The sequence below is a fragment of the Chiloscyllium plagiosum genome, chromosome 1, assembly GCF_004010195.1.
Source record: "Chiloscyllium plagiosum isolate BGI_BamShark_2017 chromosome 1, ASM401019v2, whole genome shotgun sequence".
NCBI classification, from domain to species: Eukaryota; Metazoa; Chordata; class Chondrichthyes; order Orectolobiformes; family Hemiscylliidae; genus Chiloscyllium; species Chiloscyllium plagiosum.
Window position 1 is genome coordinate 57,168,521 of NC_057710.1, and position 26,501 is coordinate 57,195,021.

General features: G+C 43.9%; 1 protein-coding gene across 1 annotated transcript in view; it reads left to right on the top strand.

Moving 5' to 3' along the window:
* Positions 1 to 2,280: 2,280 nt before the first annotated feature.
* The window catches only part of LOC122555438 (cryptic protein-like), a 29,935-nt gene continuing 5,714 nt past the window's right edge, over positions 2,281 to 26,501 (top strand). The window contains exons 1-5 of the mRNA XM_043701439.1: positions 2,281 to 2,383; positions 2,672 to 2,736; positions 2,857 to 3,030; positions 23,978 to 24,092; positions 26,002 to 26,108. Coding sequence (XP_043557374.1) covers positions 3,003 to 3,030; positions 23,978 to 24,092; positions 26,002 to 26,108 — 250 coding nt within the window. The 5' untranslated portion in view covers positions 2,281 to 2,383; positions 2,672 to 2,736; positions 2,857 to 3,002. The remainder of the gene's footprint in view (positions 2,384 to 2,671; positions 2,737 to 2,856; positions 3,031 to 23,977; positions 24,093 to 26,001; positions 26,109 to 26,501) is intronic.

Consider the following 26,501-nt stretch of genomic DNA (forward strand, 5'->3'; position numbering starts at 1 on the left):
ATAACAAGAATCCAGAGAAAGTATATTCCTGTCAGGGTGAAAGGGAAGGCTGGTAGGTCTAGGGAATGCTGGATGACTAAAGAAATTGAGGGTTTGGTTAAGAAAAGGAAGCATTTGTAAGGTATAGACAGGATAGATCGAGAAATCCTTAGAGTATAAAGGAAGTAGGAGTATACTTAAGAGGGAAATCAGGAGGGCAGAATGGGGACATGAGATAGCTTTGGCAAATAGAATTAAGGAGAATCCAAAGGGTTTTTACAAATATATTAAGGACAAAAGGGTAACTAGGGAAAGAATAGGGCCCCTCAAAGATCAGAAAGTGGCCTTTGTGTGGAGCCACACAAAATGTCCAACCACAAGGGATGAACTCAGATTTCCCCAGTTTCCTAATTTCCCTCGAACTCAGCACCGCCTTCCTAACCTGCAATCTTCTTCCTGACCTCTCTGCCCCCACCCCCACTCTGGCCTATCACCCTCAGCTTAACCTCCTTCCACCTATCGCATTTCCAACGCCCCTCCCCACCTTTTATCTTAGCCTGCTTGGCACACTTTCCTCATTCCTGAAGAAGGGCTCATGCCCGAAACGTCGATTCTCCTGCTCCTTGGATGCTGCCTGACCTGCTGCGCTTTTCCAGCAACACATTTTCAGCTCTGATCTCCAGCATCTGCAGTCCTCACTTTCTCTCCATAGGCCTACTGAATTTCTCCAGCAATTTCTGTTTTTGTTTGCATGCTTTTTTAAATTGCTTACTGTTCCTCCATGTTGACCTTTATCAAATCATGTACAAGGATACCCAGTATCTCCTTCACTCAGAATCATTATAGATTCCCTACAATATGGAAGGAGGCCATTCAGCCTATACCAATCCTCCAAAGAGCATCCCACCCAGACCCTCCCCCCTACGAGATACATGGCAACTACACATTAGATTACTTACAGTGTGGAAACTGGCCCTTCGGTCCAAAAAGTCCACACCGACCCACCGAAGCGCAACCCACCCAGACCCATTCCCATTCCTCTACACCTAACTCTACGGGCAATTTAGCATGGCCAATTCGCCTAATCTGCACATTTTTGGACTGTGGGAGGAAACCAGAGCACCCGGAGGAAACCCACGCAGACACGGGGAGAATGTGCAAACTCCACATAGTCAGTCGCCTGAGGCGGGAATTGAACCCGGGTCTCTGGCACTGAGAGGCAGCAGTGCTAACCACTGTGCCACCATGTAACCCTTCATTTCCCACATCTAGCCAACTAGCCTGCACATCTCTGGACACTGTGGGCAGTTTAGCATTGCCAATGCACCTAACCTGTATGTATTTGGACTGTGAGAGGAAACTGGAGCAAAGCAAACAAACACAAAGAGAATGTGCAAACTCCACACAGTCACCTGAGGGTGGAATCTAACCCAGGTCCCTGAGCAGTAGTGCTAACCACTGAGCCATCCCGTCACTCTTAATGCGAATGTTTCTCAGTCTCTCGTCTATTAAAATATGTTCAGCTTTTCTATTTTTCCTACTAAGGTGAATAACTTCACATTCCAGATAGTACATTCTACCTAACATATTCTTGCCCACTCCCCTAAATTGACAGGAAAATTAGGATGAAACATGTCATACTAGATACTTAATAAGCTTTAAATGGCTGAGAGTTGAAATGGCATTCACCTCATGCACTTAGATAAACTAACAAGAGAGATAGTATTCAATGGAATGCAAACCTCCTGCCAGAACACATTCTCTCCCCAACTGTGTTGAGTGAGGGAAAGATAATCACTGGGAAGAGTTAATGATTTATACCACCCAACATTGATATCACTGGGAAACAGTAACAGTATGTTTTTTGCCATACTTCGCTCACGAAGAAACCCCATTGTATTCACTATCATTATTTGGTGTTTTAATGTGAAGAAATTAAAGTGTCCGCAGAGATATATTAGGACTGACGGAAATTAGAGTTGATTTGTAATCCAAAATTAATTTTGTCATGTGGAGTTGGTTAGTTCAGTTGCCCAGAGTGATAGGTCCAATCCCTGTAGTAGGAGCTGGAAAGTTCATACAGGGGCTGTTTCTTTACACTTAATGTAGAGTGGTCCCCAAAGAAAACTCACTTGATCCTAAATATTAACTCTGTTTCTTTCTCTAGACAGATTCTGCTGGATCTGCTGAGTTTCTTCTGCACTTTCAGATCTGCAGTATCCGTAATATTCTGCTTTTATATCACGGTTACAGTTTACGTTTGTTCGGAACATTGAAATTAAAAAAGGAAGTGAAATGTATACGTGGTGAAAAGTCTCAAATCAAATGCTGGAAATCCTGGTCTGAACGAGGAGGCGGGCATTGAGGACAGTGTTGGTTTATTGGAAGCGGCGAGCGGCAGGAGGTGAGAACTTTAATCGCCCAGCGTTTGGTTCCAGTTGGAGAATGGTCAGAAGGAGCCGAGTTAGGGAATCATCAGCTCCCCCCGACTTCTCTCTGAACCTGAGCTGGCGAAATCGAAGCGTTTTGTTTTAGTTCCAAAAAGTAGGGAAGAATTAGAATATCTGGGAATAATGCCTTTTGGGAAGACTCCACGGTAAATTTGCTGAAAGTATTTGGACGGGATGCGATCTGCAAAGTTGGGGGATGGAAATGTTAGGAATTAATTTGCTTTTTCTGTGTTTTTTTTTAGTGTATGTAGATTCAGATTCCTCCCTGCCGTGTTGTTCACTTTGCAGGCGGTAAGGACTGCAGGTGGTGAGTAGCGAAAATGATATTCCGTGGCTCGAACTCTGTTAGAACAGTTATCAAGAGCCGTGGATTACTATTTTGTTGTTGCTGACGTTCAGGAACATCCTTTGGATGTTGTTTGGTCAGTTTCAGGCTGTGAAGGTCAAAATTGTGAAGATGCCTCAGGGTCAGTGGCTCAGAAAGCTGTGGAGAAGAGCCATGGATTCGCCTTAAAGCATTTCAACCAGTTCACCAAACAGGCGGCAGACCGGAAGGCACGGCGTGGGGAAGGGATGATACCTTTCGTTGGACTCACCGATAGTGAGTAAGAGCCATTGCACACACCAGGCTATTCTGAATTTCTCTACTGTGCATAGATATGGCATCTTGAAGTTGTTAGCTACTAACACGCCTAATGTTTAGATGCCTCCCACTTCCTATTATCTGCATTACAATGGTTTATAATGAACCATTGGAGGCAATGCTGCAAGACAGAGACTAAAATTGTAAACTTGACCCGAGTTTGGTTTCAGTCTCTCTCCCGCAATGAATTCAATCTTCAATAATCTCTCTTTAGTTTTTTAATCCTTATCCAAACAAACCAGTCTTTACTGAGTACACACACGGCCCTCATTGGGTTTTATTGCTATCTAAACAGCGGCAACCCGCTGTGAGGGAAGTTCAGGAGAAACCATCGATTCTGAATCATAACTGGCAGTTCCACTTCCATCACGCCCTGTTATGATCTGAGTAAATCTGGTTTATTTTATTTGAATCGCTAAGTTCGCGAACAGGATAAAATATATAAATTTACATTCAGTCTATTGGAAGAATTAAGATTGTGTGTGATTTTGACTTTCAAGCTCAGGAAGCACAGGGATATTGAAACTAATCAAGACCATAACAGATAGAAGGAGAATTAGACCATTCGGCCTATCGAGTATGCTCTGCTATGTGATCATATAATCCTGAAAGTGCGGAAAGTAGCTATTAGGCCCATCGAGTCCATACCGATCCTCTGAAGAGCAACTCCATCCGTACCCATCCCCCGCCCCGGACATCGACCCTGTCCCGGTAACCCAACATATCCAATGCCTAACCCACCTGGCCTGTACATCCTTGGAAACTATGGGGCAATGAAACAATATTTCAATCAAATCCTCCCCTTATCCTTCTAAACTCCATCGAGTACAGACCCAGAGATCTCAACTGCTCTTCCTATGACAAGTCTTTCATCCCTGAGATCATTCCTGTAGAATTTCCCCCAAGGCCAGCACACTGTTCCTTATAAAAGGGCTCAAAATTGCTCACAATATTCCAAATGGGGTCTGATCAGTCACTTATACAGCCTCAGCAGTACAATTTTATAAAATAAAATCCCACAGTTGGAAACAGGCCATTTGGCCCAACAAGTCGACACCAATCCTCCAAAGAACATCCCACCCACTCCCATCCCCCTACTCTATCCCTGTAACCCTGCATTTCCTGAGGCTAACACACCTAACCTATGCATCCTTGAATACTATGGGCAATTTACCATGGCCAATTATTCACCTAACCTGCATGTCTTTGCACTGTGGGAGGAAACCAGTGTGCCCAGTGGAAACCCACACAGACACAGGGGGTGGAATGTGCAAACTCCACACAGAGATCGCCCGAGGCTGGAACCTGCCCAGGTCCCTGGCATTGTGAGGCAACAGTGCTAACCACTGAGCCACCATGCCATGTCTTTTAGATTAAATTACTTACAGTGTGGAAACAGGCCCTTCGGCCCAACAAGTCCACACCGACCCGCCGAAGCGCAACCCACCCATTCCCCTACATTTTACCCCTTGACCTGACACTACGGGCAATTTAGCATGGCCAATTCACCTGACCTGCACATCTTTGTGACTGTGGGAGGAAACCGGAGCACCCAGAGGAAACCCACGCAGACACGGGGAGAATGTGCAAACTCCACACAGTTAGTCGCCTGAGTCGGGAATTGAACCCGGGTCTCTGGCGCTGTGAGGCAACAGTGCTAACCACTGCGCCACCGTGCCGCCCTAATGTCAATCCCTGTTCTTTTATTCTAGCTCTCTTGAAATAAATGCTACCATCACATTTGCTTTCCTAACAGCCAACTATACCTGCATTTTAACCTAAGAGAATCGGCAAAGAAGTAGCAGATAGAATACAATGTGGGAAAGTATGAGATAATGCACTGTGGTAGGAAGAGCGGAGGCCAGGAAAGGCTTCAGAAATCCTGGTTTAGTTTAGATTAGATTAGATTAGATTCCCTACAGTGTGGAAACAGGCCCTTCTGCCCAACAAGTCCACATCGACCCTTCAAAGAGCAACCCACCCAGACCATTCCCCTACATTTTATCCCTGCACCTAACACTACGGGCACTTTGGCAAGGCCAATTCACCTAACCTGCACATCTTTGGACTGTGGGAGGAAACCGGAGCACCCGGAGGAAACCCACGCAGATACGGGGAGAATGTGCAAACTCCACACAGACAGTCACCCAAGGTTGGAATCAAACCTGCGACCCTGGTGCTGTGAGGCAGCAGTGCTAACCACCAAGCCACCCCAACTCTGGGACCTCAGGGAAGATTTCGAGTTCCCCTGCCTTGTCCTTTTTGTCTTGTTTGTCAATTACAGATTTCCGCGTCCCTTTCAATTGGGCGCTTAATTCTATTACATACTGCCAAATTTTGTCTTTTCATGGACCCACATCGGTGCCACCTGTGATTATTGTCTCTGCTAATTGCATTGCTTGCGCGGTCTTTAATTCATATGGTGTTAGCCCGGTTTGTGATTCGTGGTGGCTCTTAATTTCATTCGTATGGGTGGCAACACTTCAGCCCCTGTTCTGCCTGAGGTTTGTGTAGCCTTAGCTAAAGTATTTTTGAGCATTCTATTCATTCTCTCTCTACCATCCCTGAGCTCTGGGGGTGATAGGGGATGTGAAATTTTTGTCTAATGCTGAGTAATTGGCAGACAGTCTTTATGACTTTGACTGTAAAATGCGTCCCTTGGTCGTAGCCGATCTGGAGGGGTACCCCCCACCTCGGGATTACCTCCTCCTCTAATATTCTGGCTCCAGTGGTCGCAGTTCAGCATTTGGTTGGGAATACCTGTACCCACTAGGTGAATTGGTTTATGGTGACCAGGCAGTACGCTTTCCCACAGAATGGTGGTAGTGGCCTTGTAAAATTCACCTGAAGATGTTCCCAGGGTCCCCTAGGTCTGGGCTGGTGTCCCATCCTAACTTTTATGGGTCTCCGTGGGTTATGTTGTGCACAAACCATGCATCTGTGGCAGTACTTGGCCACGTGTCTTTCCATTCCCTTCCACCACCACTCTCTCCTTAGGCTTGCTATCACGGTCTCTCTATCTGTATGGGAGAGCCCGTGATGCAGTTCCAGCAATGTGTTCTGTATACACACTGATGCTACCACCTTGTCTGCTCACCTCCAGACACCATTCTCCCCTTTGAATGCCCTCTGCAGTTCCCATTTCTCTCTCTCTTCCTGCACAGTGTCCTCCAGTCGCTGCTGAATTTGGTTAGCGTGTTTTGCTAATTCAATAGTGGCTATTGCAGCCTCGTCAATGACTTCTTGTTCTAAGGCTTTCTAAGCTGCTCGGTCTGCTACCTGATTTCCTTTGAACTTTAAGAGAAAGTGAGGGCTGCAGATGCTGGAGATCAGAGCTGAAAATGTGTTGCTGGAAAAGCGCAGCAGGTCAGGCAGCATCCAAGGAACAGGAGAATCGATGTTTCGGGCATAAGCCCTTCTTCAGGATTCCTGATTCTCCTGTTCCTTGGATGCTGCTTGACCTGCTGCGCTTTTCCAGCAACACATTTTCAGCTTCCTTTGAACTTTAGTTAACTTTGGCTCTCTTTTGCTGGCTCCCTTTGATGGCCTTTTCTTTTTATTACTGCAGCCTCTCTTGGCTGTCACTGGCACGCAATAGTGTCTGAATTCTTAATTGGTGTTTAATCGGGGATCCCCCTGCAGTGGTGAACCCTCTTCTGCCCCCATGCCACCATGTAGTCATGGACTACACTGAAGGCATATTGACTGTCTGTATATATATTCACGGTTTTTCCTTTTACTAGTTCCAGTGCTTTGGTGAGTGCTACCAGTTCTACTACCTGTGCAGACTGACTTCCATCAATCCTTCCAGATAAGTTTTTAACTTATCATTTACCACAGCCCATCCTGTTCGGGGCGACCCTGCTACATATTTTTGTGACCTGTCCACAAAGATGGCCTCCTGGGCTGTGTCTAGGGTGGTATCTTTTACTCGCCCCCTATCCTCATCCTCATCCCCATCCATATTCCCACAGCTGTGCAGTTCCCCTGTGTCTAGAATTCCCTCAGCTGGGTTTTCTCCTGTATCCCTAACTATTACCATGGACCCCAACTTGGGGGTAAAAGAACTGCCTCCCACTTTGCCCTTCTCATACTGGAGACGGCCCTCACTTTCCCTGTGTTTAGCATCTCTACTAGGGTGTGGTTAATGTGGAGGATGACATTCCCTGTCATTACTATGGGCTCGCTAACCCTAACGGCCCAAACAGCACAGTCTAAGGCTGCTATGCACCTGCCAACCCGTTGACTACTGGCCCTTCTGTAGTTGAGTAGTACCCTATGGGCCTTCTCCTGCTACCATGGTCTTGGGTGACCACTGCAGAGTAAAACCCTCCCTCATTATTACAGCGGATGTGAAAATCCTTGCTGGGATCTGTCAGCCTTACCTGATATGAGTTGAGTTTTAAGTTGACTGTATGCCTCCTCCTATTCTGGCCCCCAGGTTACAGATTCCAAGGAGAGCTTGCCTCCTTTAGTTAATCTCTTGATCAGTTCAGCCAATTTTGCGAACTCGAGAATAGAGCTCCGACTGTAGTTGAATAGCCCCATGACCTTTCTGACACCCCTGACAGTGGCAGCTCATGCCATCTGTTGGATTGCCTTCTTATGGTTGTTGGGCATTTCTTTGAGTCCCTGGGATATAAGGTGTCCCCGGTATAAGACTGGTGTTTTGCCAGTCTATGCCTTTGTGGGGCTAACTTTTAATCCTGTAGTTGCCAATTCCTGTAATACTAGACGTAAAACTTCCTGGTGTCCTGACCCAGACTCTGATAGTTAGGATATCATCTACATATAAGAGGGCAGTGCTACCCTCTGCTAAATCTATTCTTTTCAGAATGTCGCTCATCACCCTGCGAAAAATAGTGGGGCTGTTGTGGAACCCTGTGGCAGGCGAGTCCACATGTACTGCCTGTCCCTTACTATAAAAGTGAATTTATTCTGGGACTCAGGGTGTAATAGGATAGACCAGAACCCATTGGCTATGTCTAAAACAGTAAAGGTCTTGTGTTCGGGAGAGCCAAGTCATTTAAAATGGTGGAGGGGTCTGTTACAAATGGGTTCAATTTGGGGGTGACCTTATAGAACATAGAACATGGAAAAGTACAGCACAGAACAGGCCTTTTGGCCCATGATGTTGTGCCAAGCATTAATCCTAATGAAAAATAAAATAACAACCTCTGCACCCCTCAATTCACTGCTATCCATATGTATGTCCAGCAGTCATTTAAATGTCCCCAATGACTCTGCTTCCACCACCACTGCTGGCAACACATTCCATGCATTCACAACTCTTTGTTTAAAGAACCTTCCTCTGATGTCCCCTCTATACCTTCCTCCTAATATCTTAAAACTATGACCCCTCATACCAGTCAATCTTGCTATCCCAGTAAAGTGAATCATTTTATTTGTGTGGGGTAAGGGTAAGTTTGTGATAGATACGGCCATTCCTGTGTCTACTCGAGTTTCACATTTTCTCCCTCCTATTACTGCGGGTACGTAAATTCGCCTCTCTCCCTTACCCTCACGAGTGTGGACAGCTGGTTGTCAGCTCTGCTGACCTCAGGACTCTGTGGTGTTCCGGGTGGTGTTTGGGGGTGCTTCAATGTGTCCTATTCTGTTGCAGTAGCTGCAGTATTTTACATTGTTCCCTGCTCTATTCCCTGCTCATGGGGCCCTACATTCTCTCTAGCAAAGCCTCCCTGCCAGCCACAGTTGTGGCAGGATTGCTTTATTCTACTCTCCCCTCCATTCAGGTCGGCTGCTTTGTCAGGTCTTGCCTTATTGCTGGAGCTTCTGCCTCCTGCACCCAGCTAGCTCACACAACGAGATCATCATCATCCTGGGGCATTATTACTCCCATTTTCAGGATGGCTTGGTGGGCGCTAGAGAGCCCATCCCTAAAAGCTTGGATGAATGCCTGATTCCCCCTGATCTGGGTTCGCTCGCCCTGAGCATTCCTGATAGACCCTAAATAATCGTTCCCTATACTCAAAGGCTCCTTCCCCTTTAATTTGCTTAGTGGTCGTGATCTTGCTCCAGTTCATGGGAGCATTTCCCAGCACCCTCCGGCTTTCTTCTTTAAAGTCAGTGAAGGGGGCCTGCTGGGCATCGATCTCGGTTGTAAGGGCAATGGCATGTGTCCACCGCCCTCCCCCCAAGTCTCAGGCTGCTATGGGATCGGGTCAGCCAGCTACCTGTCACCATTTGTCCACTGGGCAAGCTGCCCAGACCAGCTGGTGTATGTCTCTCAGGTGTAGTTGGTGCCCTACCCATACACTGTCCAGCTTTTCCAGAACCTGGTGTTTGTGCTGCAGGGCTGTAATTTGCCCAGAGACGCCATAATTTGCTGCCTCTCCCCTGGGGTGAAGGGTTTATAATTTGCTTTGGGTGGTAAGTCTGCTCCTCCTCTAGTAACTGGCGCTAAGTTATACTTGTGCATGGTTCGTCCGACAGAGGGAGCAGTTGGTCCCTGCTGGATGGTCTCGTAAGGAGGAAGCGAATCCATGTCTGAATTTTTGTGCACCCTTCTTGGATCCTGCTCCAACTCTTGTATTCTGTCCTCCAGCTCTTTAATTTGTTCCTGGCCCTTTCTCCACCTACTCGTGGAGGCACTTACTTGTTCAATTGGGCCTGCTAATTGATGCAGTAACATTACCCCTATCTGTTTGGTTTTATTCCGTTTGTTTACCTATCCACTCTCTCTGTTATGCTACTGTCTGGGATGGATCCCAATCAATTTTCTTCTTTGCTCTGTCAACCCTTGTCTGTCTGCCTTGTATTTCCCAATAAGGGAACCTGCAGTGTCCCCCCTTAAAACTTTGATCCGCCATTTAGCAGATTGTGTACCCCCGGATACCACCAACAGTAAAGTGTTCCTAACCAGTGGGGACATCTCTACCCCTGGCCAATAATACTGTCCATAGCAGACTCCTAGCAAGGTGTACTCTCTAGCGGTGGGACTTCTTTACTCTCCCAGCCACCACTACTAGTCGGTACCTACCAGTCAGCTGGGAACGCTGGCTCAATAGGGTGTGCTCTCTACCGGTGGGACTCCTGTACCTGCCCGGCCACCTCTACTGACCCAACCCCTCCCGATAGGCCCAGAAACCTACCTCTAGCCCAGTGTGCTCTCTATCGGTGGAACTCTTTGCCCTCCCGGCCACCGCCACTATTCAAGCTCTGATTTTCTACTATGGATTGACAGGGTAACACAGTAAAAACAATGACTGCAGATGCTGGAAACCAGATTCTGGATTAGTGGTGCTGGAAGAGCACAGCAGTTCAGGCAGCATCCAAGGAGCTTCGAAATCGACATTTCGGGCAAAAGCCCTTCACCGCCGCTCCCTCACCACCAGACGCCTGGAGGAAGAACGCCTCATCTTCCGCCTCGGAACACTTCAACCCCAGGGTATCAATGTGGACTTCAACAGTTTCCTTGAACTGCTGTGCTCTTCCAGCACCACTAATCCAGAAGGGGAAGTTGAAGTGTTGGGCCACGGGGTGGTGTGGTTGATTGGTGCGGGTGTCTCGGAGATGTCCCCTAAAGCGCTCTGCTAGGAGGCGCCAGTCTAACACAGTTACTCAGTGTCCACACTTCACACTTTGGTAACATGCGCTCCATTGAGGTTTGTCTCGGAGATGTCCCCTAAAGCGCTCTGCTAGGAGGCGCCCAGTCTAACACAGTTACTCAGTGTCCACACTTCACACTTTGGTAACATGCGCTCCATTGAGGTTTGGCTCTTGGTCAGAGTGATCAGCTCCTCTTCCTCACCACATTGGAAATTACAAGTACAAATGGCACCTGACTTAATTAAAACTCTAACTGGACTCTGTTGTTTGTCCCTACAGAGTCCAATGTTACCTGACTTTGCCACTTGTGCTTCACAACTCCTCGTGCCCTTGGCGCCTCAATTCCTCCTTCAAATCCCAACCTTCACATGGGGGGGCTACCCCTCTTAACAACCAGTTTAGGGCAGGGTTTTGAGACAGGCACGCCCTTGTCCTCTGGCTGTTTCATCACAAGCAGCAGGTTCTTACAACAGTTGACGCCGTTAACACTCATTCTCCACAGGCATGCACTTACATTTTTTAAACACAGTACTATAGCAAGTTAGACATTACAATTGGTATACCTTTTAAACTGGCCCGGTCTGACTCTTCCCGTTTGCAGGTACAAATTGATTCTTACCCCAGCTCCCCGATCGTGGCCTTCGACCAGGGCACCAGTGAAAGGAACCCTGCTGCTCACAGCACCAATTGTTTGTTATGGGAAAAATCACCAGCCTCAGAATCAGCCAGGGTTCATCGAGAAGAGTTTATTGTACAAGGAAATACCAGAGCTCCGGGGAGAGAAAGACACCAACAGCACAGTGGTCAGCTGCGAGTCCTCTCTCAACCTGGAGCACATGTCAAGATATTTTTATATGTTTGTAATATAATAGGTTAGTGATGAGGTTATTGTCTCTGTATTATAGTTTGTTTATTGTAAACATTGCAGAATCATTGATAGCTTTGGTGCAGTCATTGTCAGTTCCAGCACAGCCTTTGTTAACTTCAGTGTGGTCATTGTCAGTTTCAGTGCAGACATTGTCAATTTCAGCATCTGCGCAGAAGTCCATTAGTGTGATAATGGGCGCTAATGACTTTCTGTGAAGGACGGTTACTGCAGCCCTGGCTATTAGCACTTTGTTTGAGTCTGCATCAAGCTATTAACATTTCTATCAAAGTTGTTGGCTGGACCCAGACACTTCAGCGGGCAGAATATGCTACTTATGTGTATTCTCTCCCCCACCTGCCTTAAACTAATCAACTAGGTTGTGAGTGCATTGTGCTGGCATTCTGGTGGCTCCAGGCAGCATCTGCATTTGCTCTCAATTCCCACTTCGAGACTTGCCCCAACAACTTTCCTTATGCCCGAAACGTCGATTCTCCTGTTCCTTGGATGCTGCCTGACCTGCTGCGCTTTTCCAGCATAAACAAAAAGGGCCCGAATGTACTTTTCAAATCTAGCCTAGTGGGAGCCTGTCCAATTACCCCCTCTCTGCAAAAAGAACCCCAAGGCATTGTAACCTTGTTAAAAGAAACAGCATTGTGACACCTCCCCCCTTAAAAAAACAACATCAATATCCAAAGATGGCTTCATTTTTCAAAACCCCAAAAAATAGTGGTTAATACCCTAAAACACGCACACACATTCACTGACTATAAACACACAAACACGCATAACTACATTCGGATTTAGTCTGTAGTACTCCCACCACTGAACGCCTTCATCTCTCATTTGAATCTTGATAATGCATCGACAATCACGTTTTCTCGACCTGCCACCTGCACAATTTTCAAATCAAATTGCTGTAACAACAAGCTCCATCTAAACAGTCTGGCATTTTTGTCCTTCAATTTCTCCATAGATTTCAATGAGTTATGATCAGTGTATACGATCGTTTCACATGTGTTACTGGTAGTATAAACACTGAAATGTTGTAGTGCCAACACCAAGCTCAAAATCCCTCTCTCCACTATTGAATATGTCTGCTGATGAACTTTCAACTTCGTTCAGAGATACCCAATAGGTCTCTCTATCTTCTTGTTATCTTCCTGCAGGAGCACAGCACCGACAACCACATCACTGACCTCAATAGCCGTCTTGAAAGGCTTTGTGTAATCAGGTGTGGCTAATACTGGGGCAATGGTTAACACAGTCTTCAGGCTGTCAAACGCCCTCTGACAGTCTGCTGTCCATTGAAACTTCTTGTCTTTCTTTAGTAATTCAGTGAATGGAGCTGCCACACTGCTAAAATTCAGCACAAACTTTCAATAAAATCCACTCAACCCCAGAAACCATAGTATTGCTATTTTTGTCGAGGGTGTGGGAAATTCCCCAATTACTTTTGTTTTCGTATCCCGTGGCGCCATTTGTCAGTGTCTAATAACATGGCCCAGGAAGGTGACTTGGGCTTTTGACAAATTCACTTTTAGCTAGGTTTATCACCAAGCCTGCCTTCCGAAGTCAATTGAATAAGTCCGATAAATGTTGCAAATGTTCATTCAATGAGTGACTAAAAATCACCAGGTCATCGATGTAGTCAACACAGTTGGGTCAACTGGCAATGACCTAATTAGTTAATCTCTGAAATGTGGCTGTACCGTTTTTCATACCAATTGACAAGACATTAAACTGATACAGACCATTTGGCGTTATGAAAGCCGAAATTGCCTTTGCTCTTTCTGACAATGGTACCTGCCAGTAACCTCTGGGCAAATCCAATTTAGAAATGTAAGTTGCTTGTCCCACCTTTTCAATATAGTCTTCCAACCATGGAATCGGATATGCATCAGTCTTTGTAACTGCAATGATTTTGTGATAATCCACACATAACTGTTGGGTACCATCTGGCTTTGGCACCTTTACACTAGGTGAGCTCCAGTCACTGTAAGCCACTTCAATTATATCATCTTGGAGCATGCATTCAATCTCCTTCTGAACCTGTGTCAACTTTAGAGGGTTATGCCTATAAGGATGTTGTTTAATCAAAACAGCATCTCCTATATCTACATCGTGCACAATTAAGTTAGTACGTCCTAGTTTATTTCCACATATCTCCCCATGTGATAGGAATAACTCAGGTCATTTTGATTTTTGTCAAGAGAGTAATTCAATAATTTATCCCAATTTTTGACAACTTCCTCATTTAATTTGAGGAATGTCCAATTCAGAATCCTCTGAATTTGGTTCTTCCCTCTATGTTGTAATCATTAACACCTTCTCCTCCTGCTTTCCTTCCCTGTCAAAATATCTCTTGAGCATACTTACATGACACACACTGTGAGATTTCTTCCTGTCTGGAGTCCCCATCAAGTAGTTCACTTCACTCAATTTCCTTTAGATTTGATAAGATCCACCAAACCTTGCTTTTAAGGGTTCACCTATTACTGGAAGTAAAACACTATTACTGATATCTGATATTTCAGATAGCAAAATTGCAAATTTTTAATTCCTTGCCTACTTCCTGTTTCATTGCATGCCATGATATTTTTTAAATGCTGCCTAGCCAACTCCCCGGCTCTATTTAATCATTCTCTAAAATTTGACACACCATCCAAATGCATGGTCTCTGAATTATGACTTACTAACTTCTCCTTAATTAATTTTAATGGTCCTCTCACTTCATGCCCAAAAACTAATTCAAATGGACTGAATTTGGTCGATTCATTTGGTGTACCTCTGATAGCAAAAAGTACAAACAGAATTCCCTTATCCCAATCATCCAGATAATCCTGACTATAAGCCCTCAACATGGTCTTTAGTGTTTGATGCCACCTTTCTGCGATTCTGGATGGTACACAGTAGATTTGAATTGTTATATGCCTAAGCTGTCCGTAACTTCTTTGAATAGTTTGGACATGAAGTTTGACCTTTGATCTGACTGTATCTCTATTGGTAGTCTGTATCTAGTAAAAAATCTGAGTAATCCCTCTTCAATCCTTTTAGCTGTGATATTGTGTAATGGAACAGCCACTGGAAATCTAGTTGATACATCCATTATTGTTAACAAATACTGATTCAGTTTTTGTTTAGGTAGGGGACCTATGCAATAAATTAAGACTCTTGTAAAAGGACCCTCAAATACTGGGATAGTTATTAAAGCTGCAGGTTTTATTACCACCTGTGGTTTTACAATTATCTGACATGTCTGGCAAAATTCAACTGCATGCGTGTGCAGTCCAGGCCAGTAAAAATGTCTTTGTATTTTATCCTGTGTTTTCCTCCCTCCTAAATGACTTCGGAGTGGCAGCTCATGTGCCACTTGCAAAATGTCCTTTCTATACACCACTGGCAATACGATTTGATGAATTTCTGCCCATTTCTCATCTGCTTGAAAATGTGATGATCTCCATTTCCTGTTGTGTCTCAACTATCTGATTGAACACAGTCTCTGCTAATGTCACTTCAGCTTCCTTATCAATGCCCTTTGATCTCTCCTCTTTCAACTGGTGACCCTGTGACCTAGTTACTACACAATCAGGGAAGATTCCTGGATAAAAATCCAGCATTGCTTCAGTTACCTGAGTCGCCATTGGCCTTTCAACCACAGTAGGCAGCACATCTATCGGTGAATCAGCTATATCATTTGAAAGGACAAATTGTATTCTGGAGCTGAGAGTTCGTCCAGTACTCCTACCACAAATTCTCCACTCTTTTCTGGACACTCTAGCCTCACTTTACATAACTGAGCACTTTTTGTCTCACCATGAATTCCTGCTACCAGTACCTTTTCTGGCAATAGTTCTTCAGGAGTACATATCTACTCATCCTTCAGCATCACAGACTGAGAGGATTCTGTGTCCCTTCATATTGTAACCTCTTTACCTGCTACTGCTGGCTTTTGTGAATAAACTTTACCTTTGCAGGTATATTTTTTAAGCAGCTCCGACATTTCCTCTTCAACCAACCTCCGATCAGCTTGTACATGCTGATGCAGCTTTCTAGCTTCCACTGTGCTTTCTTTCACTATTCCAACAAAACTCCCAGACTTGTCCTATTTTCCTATATCTGGCTTTTTCCTAGCGCACCAACACTGTGATTTCATGTGGCCTACTTTATTGTAATGAAAACACTGGAGCTTTTTACCTTCTCTATCCCTTTCAAGGGTTTCCTTTTTACCCTGTGGTAAGTTATCCTTCTGATCTTCACTGAGCTCTTCCTCTCCCTTTCCATGTGACAATTTCTCTTTGCCCCAATTTCAATCCCTCATGGACTGAAATTGATTCTGGAAGCCAAACCATGCTTTATGGACCAGCTCATAATCATCAGCCATTTCAGCTGCTAACCTCGCTGTTTCAACTCTCTGCTCTTCCTCACTAAGCTTTACTTCAGCTTTCATCTCCATCCTTTTAAGCTGACTTTCCTTTCTAAGTGTCATTTTCTGAAGTTCAAACTCTTTTTTTTCCCTTCTGCTAAAGCCCTTTGCTCATTTTCTTTCTCTTCCAATTTTAATTGTAACTCAAAGAATTTCATTTCTGATTCTAACTGAAGCTTCTTCATTTGCAATTGAAGTTTAGCTATTTCCACAGATCCTGATGGGGTTTCCAGCAAATTTAAATGCTGAGCTACTGCTGCAATAAACACATCTTTCTTCACATTAGGAGGTAACTTCAACTCCAGCTTGTCTACTAATTCCCACAGGAGAAAGTGAGGACTGCAGATGCTGGAGATCAGAGCTGAAAATGTGTTGCTGGAAAAGCGCTTTAGCTGAAAATGTGTTGCTGGAAAAGCGCTTTTAGCGCATTCCTGAAGAAGGGCTTATGCCCAAAACGTCGATTCTCCTTGGATGCTGCCTGACCTGCTGCGCTTTTCCAGCAACACATTTTCAGCTACTAATTCCCACAGCTTGGTCTTATCCTTTTGTAAAACCCACAAGGTCACTTCTTCCACCTCCAGAACCGCCTTGTTGACTAAAAGAGCCATTGGTAACCAAGTGCTGTTTAAACCAACCAAACCAACACCCGAAATAAAAGACTCTAATATCTACCACTCGCTGTTTAAATCCCACAAAGAGCCCCCAATCTGTTATGGACCAAGCCCAACCTCTCAAAACATTTGTAAGCAGGTAACCCAGACCGTAACTTTACTATTGTTTTAGGTAAGTGTATAGTGGATATTCCCGGAGTGAATTAGCTGGTTTGACTGCCAAGTTTTAAACAACCAATTTATTTACAAAATTATGGAATGAAACACAAGGAACAGAAAATGGAATACCGGATAACTTATCCTATCCAAAGCCCTGACAGACTATCCCAACTTAATTATGCTGTTCCAAAAATACTTGCAACAGTCCCAGTAAACACATCCCTTAGCGCAAAGAGCAAAAATGAAACAAACTAGGGCTTACAGGCTTGAAGTTCGAGAGAGAGAGAGAGTACCCGGCTGGACTTGCCCTAGCTGCTTTTCTTCTCACGCACTGCTACTGAACTCTCATCTAAACAAAGGCGAGCTCCACAGCTAGATGGCCACTATCCTTTGATTATACCAGTTTTTTTAAGACATACAAGCTTCAGGCCGGATGCATTGTCTGTTGGGGTAAACAAAAAGGGCCCCAACAAACCTTTCAAACTCAACCGAGTTGGAGCCTGGCCAATTACCCCCTCTCTGGGGGAAAAGAACTCAAAGGCATGATAACCTTGACACGTACCCTTCCAAGTGCTGCTTCACAGTGATGCTGATTGTGAGAACACTCTTCCCAGATATTTTTATTTCAAAAATATACCTTTATATATAAATATGGATATTTTTTATGAATATATAGTCACAAACGCAGTTCAGTTCTGTACAGCGCATATCAAGGAAACAAATAAACATTGGAGTTTGACTCTCTCCAGACAAACCAAAGGGATCTCTTTCACATACAAGGCTGCATTTCCATCCTCCCTCTGTCATCCAGACAGCCCTCCTCCACATGACCTCCATTCCCCGTTCCACTGCTCTAAAACCTCCCTGCAACACAATAATGACAGAGTTCCCCTTGTCCTCACTTACCATCCCATCAGTCTCCGCATCCAACGCATCATCCTTAAACACTTCCGCCAACTCCAACTAGACCCCAGCACCAAGAACCTCTTCCCTTCCCCACCACTCTGCCTTCTACAAGGACCACTGTCTTCGACAATCCTTGGTTTGTGCCACACTCCCCATCAAACATGCCCTCCCATCCAAAACCCCCAGGTACCCTCCCCTGCAAAAGATGCAAAACCTGCCAGCATGCCACTCCCCTCAACTCCAACCAGGGCCCCAAACAGTCCTTCCAGATGAGACAGGGGTTCACTTGCCTCTCTTCCAAAGTAGTTTACTGCATCAGGTGCTCCCAATGTGGTTTTCTCTACATCAGGTACACTGAATGCAAGCTTATGGAACAGTTCACTGAGCATCGCAGCTGGGCCTGCAGTGGCCGACCGGACCTCCCAGTCAACGCACATTTCAATTTCCCTAACCACTCCCTTTCCAACATGACCATCCTTGGCCTCCTCCATTGCCACTACAAACCACACCAGAAATTGGAGGAACAATGCCTTATCTTCTGTCTGGGCAGTCTACAGCCTGGAGGGCTCCACACTGAGTTCTCCAATTTCCCTTCCCATCCCCCAACTCCATTCCCAGCCCTTCCCCATTCCTTCTGCTGCTCCCTGCTACCAACCAGATGCATTCCTCCCATTGACCAACCAAGTCATACTCTCTACTTGTTGTCACAAAGCTGGTCCTTTTTATTAGATTAGGTTAGATTAGATTCCTTACAGTATGCAAACAGGCTCTTCAGCCCAACAAGTCCACATCGGTCCTCCGAAGAGTAACCCACTCAGACCCATTCTCCTGCCTAATATTTACCCCTGAATAATACACCTAACACTATGGGCAATTTAGAATGGCCAATTCACCTGATCTGCACATCTTTGGATTGTGGGAGGAAACCGGAGCACCTGGAGGAAACCCATGCAGACACGGGGAGAATGTGCAAACTCCACATAGACAGTTGCCGAGGTCGGAATCGAACTCGGGTCCCTCGCACTGTGAGGCAGCAGTGCTAACGACTGAGCCACTGTGCCGCCCAAAAATCAAAGATTCTGTGTCCTTGATTTTTTCAGAGGGGTTGTAAAACAGTCTGGACTCCGAATCAGCTGGGTTGGTACAGAGATGAAAAGGGTATTGGGAGACCTTTATGGTTATACATAAACTTTAAGTCACAGCTTTCATGTAGATGTAACCTATATAATGAAAGGGGAATGGTCAGTCCTGGAAGCTGAATTCTTGTTGTTAGTTAGTTCAGTGCAGCAGTGGACTGTGTGGAAACAGGCCACTAGACTCCTTCTCTTTCTAACTTCAACCTGTAAATCTCTATTTCAGTTTTACTCTGTGTTTAAGGGGTTTCTTTATTAGGACTGTCGTGTATTTTCAGAACAGCATAATGAAGTCTAGTTTGAATAGACTGAGTTCTCAGGGTATCCTATATTCTGTTCTTTGTGTTTCATTCAATAATTTTGTGAATAAATTTTTGTCTGTTTTAAAACCTGGTAGTCAACCTAGCTAACTTACTCTGGGTAATTTTCACTGTACATTTATCAAAACAAATAGCAAAGTTACATTCTGGGCTGCCTGCTTATGAATGTTTTGAGTGATTTGGCCTAGTCCGTAACACTGTCTTCACCTATCCCCACTTCATCCCCCTGGCCCTGCCACCCCCTTTATCTGCAGCTTCCTGCACACCTGCTTCCGGTTCTAAAGAAGGGTTACACCGGAAACGACGACTTCTCCACCTCCTGATGTTGCCTGGCTTGCTGTGTTCTTCCAGCATCCTACTTTACATGGATTTGAGGCACCGGGAGGTTGCAATAACTGAACGGACCCCCATTTAAGTTCAGAAGAAGACTTCAGTCAGTGGTCTTTCCCTGCTGTGTGTGCCTTTGCATCAGCTGCCCAAGCTTTCGTGCATTCTTCAGGACCTTGGGAATGTGCCAGTCTGCAACAATGGTTAAGGTCAACTCCTTGTTCTGGAAGACCAATAAGTTTTGGGCAGACCAAAGAGCATTTTTCATTCCTACACCCACTTATGTAGAGTTTTGTACATGGAGTCCCTGCAAACATGGTCCATCTTAGGCCTCCAGACAAACTGGAAGATGACTCAGGTGACTGTGACAGCGCAATTCGCAGGGAATGGGCCAGACATGTGCAACAACAGAGTGCCTCACACCTGATGACCAGGTTTTTATCCACAATGGAGAGGGAGTGCTGTTCCCAAAAGACCAGTTCCTGCTTCACCTTGGCAATGTGCTCCTCCAAAATTTTGCACATGTTCCTGACCCCTGTGAATCAAATGCTCATCACAGATAATCTGTCCTGATGGTGAAGGGGATAAAAGATCGATCGGCCCAGTTCCTATAGAACATGGCCTCGCTCTTGCCTTGATTTACCTTGGCTCCCGGGACCAGTTCAACCTGGTAATAGATATTCATGAGTCTGTGCACTGACATCAGATCTGAGCAGAAAACGATGACATTGTTCATGTACAGGGAGGCTCCAACCTGCAGGTCTCCACTGCCTTGAATAACCATCCCTCTTGGACTCGTATCCTTCCATTGGACTCAGCAAAAGGCTCTATACAACTCACACCCACTGCAAGGACACCCATCCCAGACTGCTTCACAGTGACACTGACTGCAAGGAATCCAGATATATGTGAAGGGCTGCTTTTTGGAAAGGCAAATCAGGGCATGAATTATACACTTAATGGTAAGGTCTTGGGAGTGTTGCCAAATAAAGAGACCTTGGGATGCAGGTTCACAGTTCATTGAAAGTGGAGTCGCAGGTAGACAGGGTAGTGAAGAAGGCATTTGATTTGCTTGCCTTTGTTGGTCAATGCATTGAATACAGGAGTTGGGAGGTCATGTCGCAGCGGTAAAGGACATTGATGAGGCCACTTTTGGAATACTGCGTTCATTTCTGGTCCCCTTGCTATAGGCAAGATGTTGTTAAGCTTGTAAGGGTTCAGAAAAAATTTACAAGTGTGTTGCCAGTTTTGAAGGGCTTTAGCTATAGGGGGAGGCTGAATATGCTGGGGCTATTTTCCCTAGAGTCTCAGAGAATGAGGGGTGACCTTTTAGAAGTTTATAAAATCATGAGGGGCATGGATAGGGTGAATAGTCGAGGTCTTTTCCCAGGGTAGTGGAGTCCAAAACTAGAGGGCATAGGTTTAAGATGAGAGGAGAAAGATTTAAAAATGACTTAAGGGGCAACTTTTTCAAGCAGAGAGTAGTGAGTGTATTGAATGAATTACCAGTGGAAGTGGTGGAGGCTGGTATAATTACAATGTTGAAAACGCATCTGAATGAGTGTATGAGTAGGAAGGGTTTGGATGGATATGGACCAAATGCTTGCAATAGGACTAGATTAATTTAGGATATCTGGCATGGACGAGTTGGACTGAAGTGTCTTTTTCTGTGCTGCACACCTTTATGACTCTGATACTCTTCCCAGACTGCTTCACAATGACACTGACTGCATGGACATTCTCCCCAATCTGCTTCAATTTCATCTACTTTTTGAAAATTTGCTGCATCTGGTGTATCCATGCTTTTAGTTTGCATGCCTCACCTGGCTGTAGAACTTTGTTGACCACTTATAAAGATTAATTTTAACATTCATATCTCAGGATGAATCCAGTTGCAGACCTGATTCAGAAATTTTTCACCAATGGTGGAAGAAACATTTTTCATTTGTGTGGCACCATTCATGGACGAAAGACATTCCAAAACATTGTCCAGCCAATGAAGTAGGTCTGAAGTGTAATGATTGTTGTAATGTAGGGGAATGCAGGCCATTTTAGCATATAGCAAGCTGCAACAAACATGAATGGTCAGATTGTGGCCTGGAGCTTTGTCTTCATTTGCATCTAAAATATATGTGTAATCTAGATATAACTGAATTATTGCCTGAATAGACCATTTTGATAGTTTTAGCTGTAAGTGAGTTATACTTAACTACAGTACTCCTGATGACATCTTAACCATCAAACTATTAGTTCAAAGGAATCACTGACCAAATTGATCATGATTCCAATTTTTCAATCCAACTGTAGTAAAATCAGAAAGTGCTGAACCATCTCTTTATCCTGTGTGCAGACAGAAATGTGTTAATGTTCAGATTAATGATGTGTTATAAACTCTTAAGATAAAGAGAAGAAATGTATTTGTGTGGGTTGGCATTTTACTATGCTATGATTGTTTATAAAGATTAATGATAATTTTAAGGTCAGGTATATATTAACAAGATTGCAAGATGATTCCTTGGTTGAACTTGACATTGAACCCAAAAAGCTCTGTCTATTTTACCAATGTCCAAGGGGGGACTCCAAAATACTTCGTGATGTTGTTCAAGAATGGATTTCAACCAGTGTAGCAGGAGAATTTTCTTGCTTTTCTTCAAATAATGCCTTTGGGGTCTTTTATATCCACCAGAAAGTGTGGATAGAACTTCAACTTAACATTTCACATGAAAGGTGACATTTTTTGTCATCTCCTTCAGTAGTGCACTGAGGTATTTGGATTAAGCTTTCAGGCATCTGCTTGGGCCTTAGTTCCACAACAGTTTAACTGAGAGGCAAGTGTGCTACCACTGACCCAGGGATAGCACAAAAACGTTTTTATAAAATTTTCAGGCCCACAATATTAGAACAGCAACTAAGAAGAAATTAGTATATATAGGACTAAGTTACTTATGCTTTGTGGAGTAAATCACTAGGGCTGTAGACTGCATGTTCCTTAGGCCACAGTTTGGATTTGCTTGAACTAAATTGTTGTCTAGTTCATCAACAGTAAATATTCAAAACACACTTACTTTAATTTTAAAAAGATATTCATTTACCCAATTTCAATTTTACATTTTGGTCCACATGCCAGGAGTCCAGGACCAGAGGGCATACTCTCAGAGTAACATAGAAATGAAGGAATTTCTCTCTCAGAAGGTGGATTCTGTGGATTTGTGGATTTCTTTACCGCAGTGGGCTGTCAATGCTGTTATTCAAGAATATTCAAGGCTGAGATAGATGGTATATACATCAGTGGTGAAGGGACTGATGTAAAAGATATTGGAAAGGATGTCAATCAAGAGAGCTGTTTTGTTCTGAGTGTTGTCAACCTTCTTGCATGTTGTTGGAACTGTACTCGTCGCGGTATGGTTGACAAACACTCAGGAGACAGGAGGTAAGTTACCTGTCACAGAATTCCCAGCCTCTGTCCTATTTGTGTAGCCATAGTATTTATATGGCTGTTCGGGTCAGTTTCTAGTCAATAGAAATCCTTACGATTTATATAATGGGGGCTTCGGTGATGGTAATGCCATTGAATGTCAAGAGATGATGATTAGGTTCTCTCCTGTTAAAGATAATCATTTCCTGGAATTTACGGGGCATAAACATTCCTTGTCACATCTCAGCCCAGGCTTAGATGTTGTACAGGTTTAGCTGTATATGGACACAGTCTGCTTCAGTTTTGAGGATTTGTGAATGGTACTGAACATTGTACAATTTCAGCAAACATTCTTACTTCTGATTCTATGATGGAATGAAAGTCATTGATGAAGCAGCTGAAAATGGTTGCATCTAGGACATTATCCTGAGGAACTTCTGCAGAGATGTTCTGAAGCTGACACAACTTTCTCCCAACAACCACAACCATCTTCTTTTATGTCAGGCATGTTTCCAGCTAGTGGAGACCTTTCACCTGATTACCATTGACACCAGTTTAATGGGCTCCTTGATGCTGCATTTAATCAAATGCTGCCCTGCCAAGGGCAGTCACCCCCCACCTCATCTCTTTTTGCCATCTCCCTAATCCAAATTGTAGCCATGTCAGGTAAGGTCAATTGTTGGGGTTTATAACAGCAGACATGTAGACTCATATTTTCAAGAGGCTTGACCGTAGATAGCTTCGGTTTGCCTAAAATAAATTGTCTAATTCACCAATACTAATCATGGCACAGTTTTTATGCTGATTTATTTTGCTTCTAAAAGTAGTCACTTGACTGAACTGAAAGCACTGACAGTCCGATGGATTCATGATAACATCCTGTCATCTGAAGAAAGCAAATGGTCAATGTGATAACATCTATAACCTGTATGACCCAGTTCTATATTGCATGTAGCAATACAGCCATTGGGTTCAAACTTAGCTCTATAAGTGTTTGCAGAAATATGTATAGATTAGAATGCACATAAATACACAACTGTCACTAAAATTTCTAATAGAAATCTTATGTCTGTTGTGATTTTTATCAAACACTTAGTTATCAGTTTCAAATGTTGAGATATAGGACTCAACATTTCATAAAATTTTATTTTATGATTTATTTTTCTTTCCCCAGGTAGCAAATTGAGCAGGAATTGTTGTCAGAATGGAGGTACATGTGTACTGGGGAGTTTCTGCGTTTGCCCAAAACACTTCCTGGGGAGAAACTGTGAATATGATGAACGTATTAGGTAAGATTCAGATTTAAGAACCGCATTCATCCCAATTGCTCATAGATGAAGTTTGAGTGAATTACACGGACCAGGAACGTGGCAGATCCCAGACTGTACTGATTTAGACAATAGACAATAGGTGCAGGAGTAGGCCATTCTACCCTTCGAGCCTGCACCACCATTCAATATGATCATGGCTGATCATCCTTAGTCAGTATCCTGTTCCTGCCTTATCTCCATAACCCTTGATTCCACTATCCTTGAGAGCTCTATCCAACTCTTTCTTAAATGAATCCAGAGACTGGGCCTCCACTGCCATCTGGGGCAGAGCATTCCACACAGCCACCACTCTCTGGGTGAAGAGGTTTCTCCTCATCTCTGTCTTAAATGGTCTACCCCGTATTTTTAAGCTGTGTCCTCTGGTTCGGCACTCACCCATCAGCAGAAACATGTTTCCTGCCTCCAAAGTGTCCAATCCTTTAATAATCTTATATGTCTCAATTAGAACCTCTCTCAGTCTACTAAACTCAAGGGTATACAAGCCCAGTCGCTCCAGTCTTTCAGCGTAAGGTAGTCCTGTCTTTCCAGGAATTGACCTCGTGAACCTACGCTACACTCCCTCAATAGCCAGAATACGCTGCACTCCCTCAATAGCCAGACTTAGCTGATTTCTGCTGGTGTAATGATTAAGACGCATTACAATTGGTTGCAGAGCTCCAGTTTATGAAATAAAATATTTCAATAAATTTTAAAAAGTTAAATGATTGGCAAAAATATAGTTCTGATCCATGCTGCTTATTCAGTGACTACTCCCTTCCACCCCCTCAGGTTTGTATGATAAGTGAGTAACATTGGAATGTGTCTATTTGGATGACCCCGTAAGTTCAGGAGCAAAACACACACTGGTACCTCACACAGAGTATCAGACATAGTTAGAGTTTCTTCCACAATGGACCAACTTGTCAATATTTATTGTCAATGTAAAGTCTGAAGTTTGGTCAGTTCGGTAAATCTTAAATGATTAACAACCACATACGTTACATATTCCAGGAGAAAGCATTTCAAAATTATACTCAACCATTCAAATGTGAAGGATGCCTGGTTTTATACTAAGTTCTATTGAGTTAGGGACCCTTAGTCCTGGGATCCTCGCTATCTGATGTTATTCCATTTATTCTCCATGTAAATGCAACATAACATTTGCTATTATTAATATGTTTATTTTTTTGAAAAATCTCTTGTAAAACATATTGATTATACCATTAAAGGTTAATCTCAGTAAATTTAATGAGATCATATGTGATTCTATCAATAGCCTGGTTGGTTTTGGCCCAGTGAATAAAGGGAACAGACTTCAAAGTCCAGGTTTGAGCTGAATTATCTGATCAACATTTAATTTGCTACTATTTGTCTTTACCTAAGGAAAACCTTGGACTATATTTGTTGCCCATCTCTAATTGCTGATGAAATGCCCAAAACATTGACTTTTCTGCTCCTTGGATGCTGCCTGAGCTTTTCCAATGCCACACTTTTTGACTCTGATTTCCAGCATCTGCAGTCCTCACTTTCTCCGTCTCTAATTGCTGTTGAGAGATTGGTGGTGCGCTACCTTCATGAACCACTAAATCCTTGTGTGTACAAACACTTATAGTGCTGTTAGAATGGGAGTTCCAGGATTAGATTTTCTAGGATTTTTGCTGACTAGATTCATGTATTAATAATGCAATATGGGTGAGGACTATCCAAGTTCATACCAAGTGTGAATCACTTCACAGTTCAGGATGTATCAGGCTTCTGGGAGTTGGGGGTGGTGATGTGGTAGCAAGTTAAAGTCTTATTTCTTGAGAAGTAGCCTTTATCTTGTATCTAATAATTATGTGTATGTGGTTATAGTTTCCTGAATGGTTTCCATTTTTATCTCTGACAGGAATTGTGGCAGTATTCCTGAAGGAGCATGGGTACCCAAAAATTGTACTTGGTGTAGATGTAGCTTTGGAATCTTGCACTGCATTCAAGGATCACAAGATAACTGTGGTAAGAAATATGCAATGTCTTGTAACAGGGGCCTTGTAGAAATTGCAGTATAAAATCCTGTTGTAATGGCAATAATAAACAAGCATCATTTCCCTGATTTTTTTTTATTAGTCATTTATGAGATGTGGGCATTGCTTCGCAAACCAATATTTGTTACCCATCTTTAGTCGTTCTTGAGAAGATGGTGAGGTCAAAACATGCAGCGCTGGAAAAGCACAGCAGGTCAGGCAGCATCCGAGGAGTAGGAGAATCGATGTTTCGAGCATAGGCTCTTCAAAAGGAGAAGATGGTAGTGAACCATCTTCATATTGTCCTTGGGGTGTAGGAACACCTACAGTGCTATTAGAAAGGATCTTCCTGGATCAGCAATTTTGAGCCTTTTCTCATATGCAT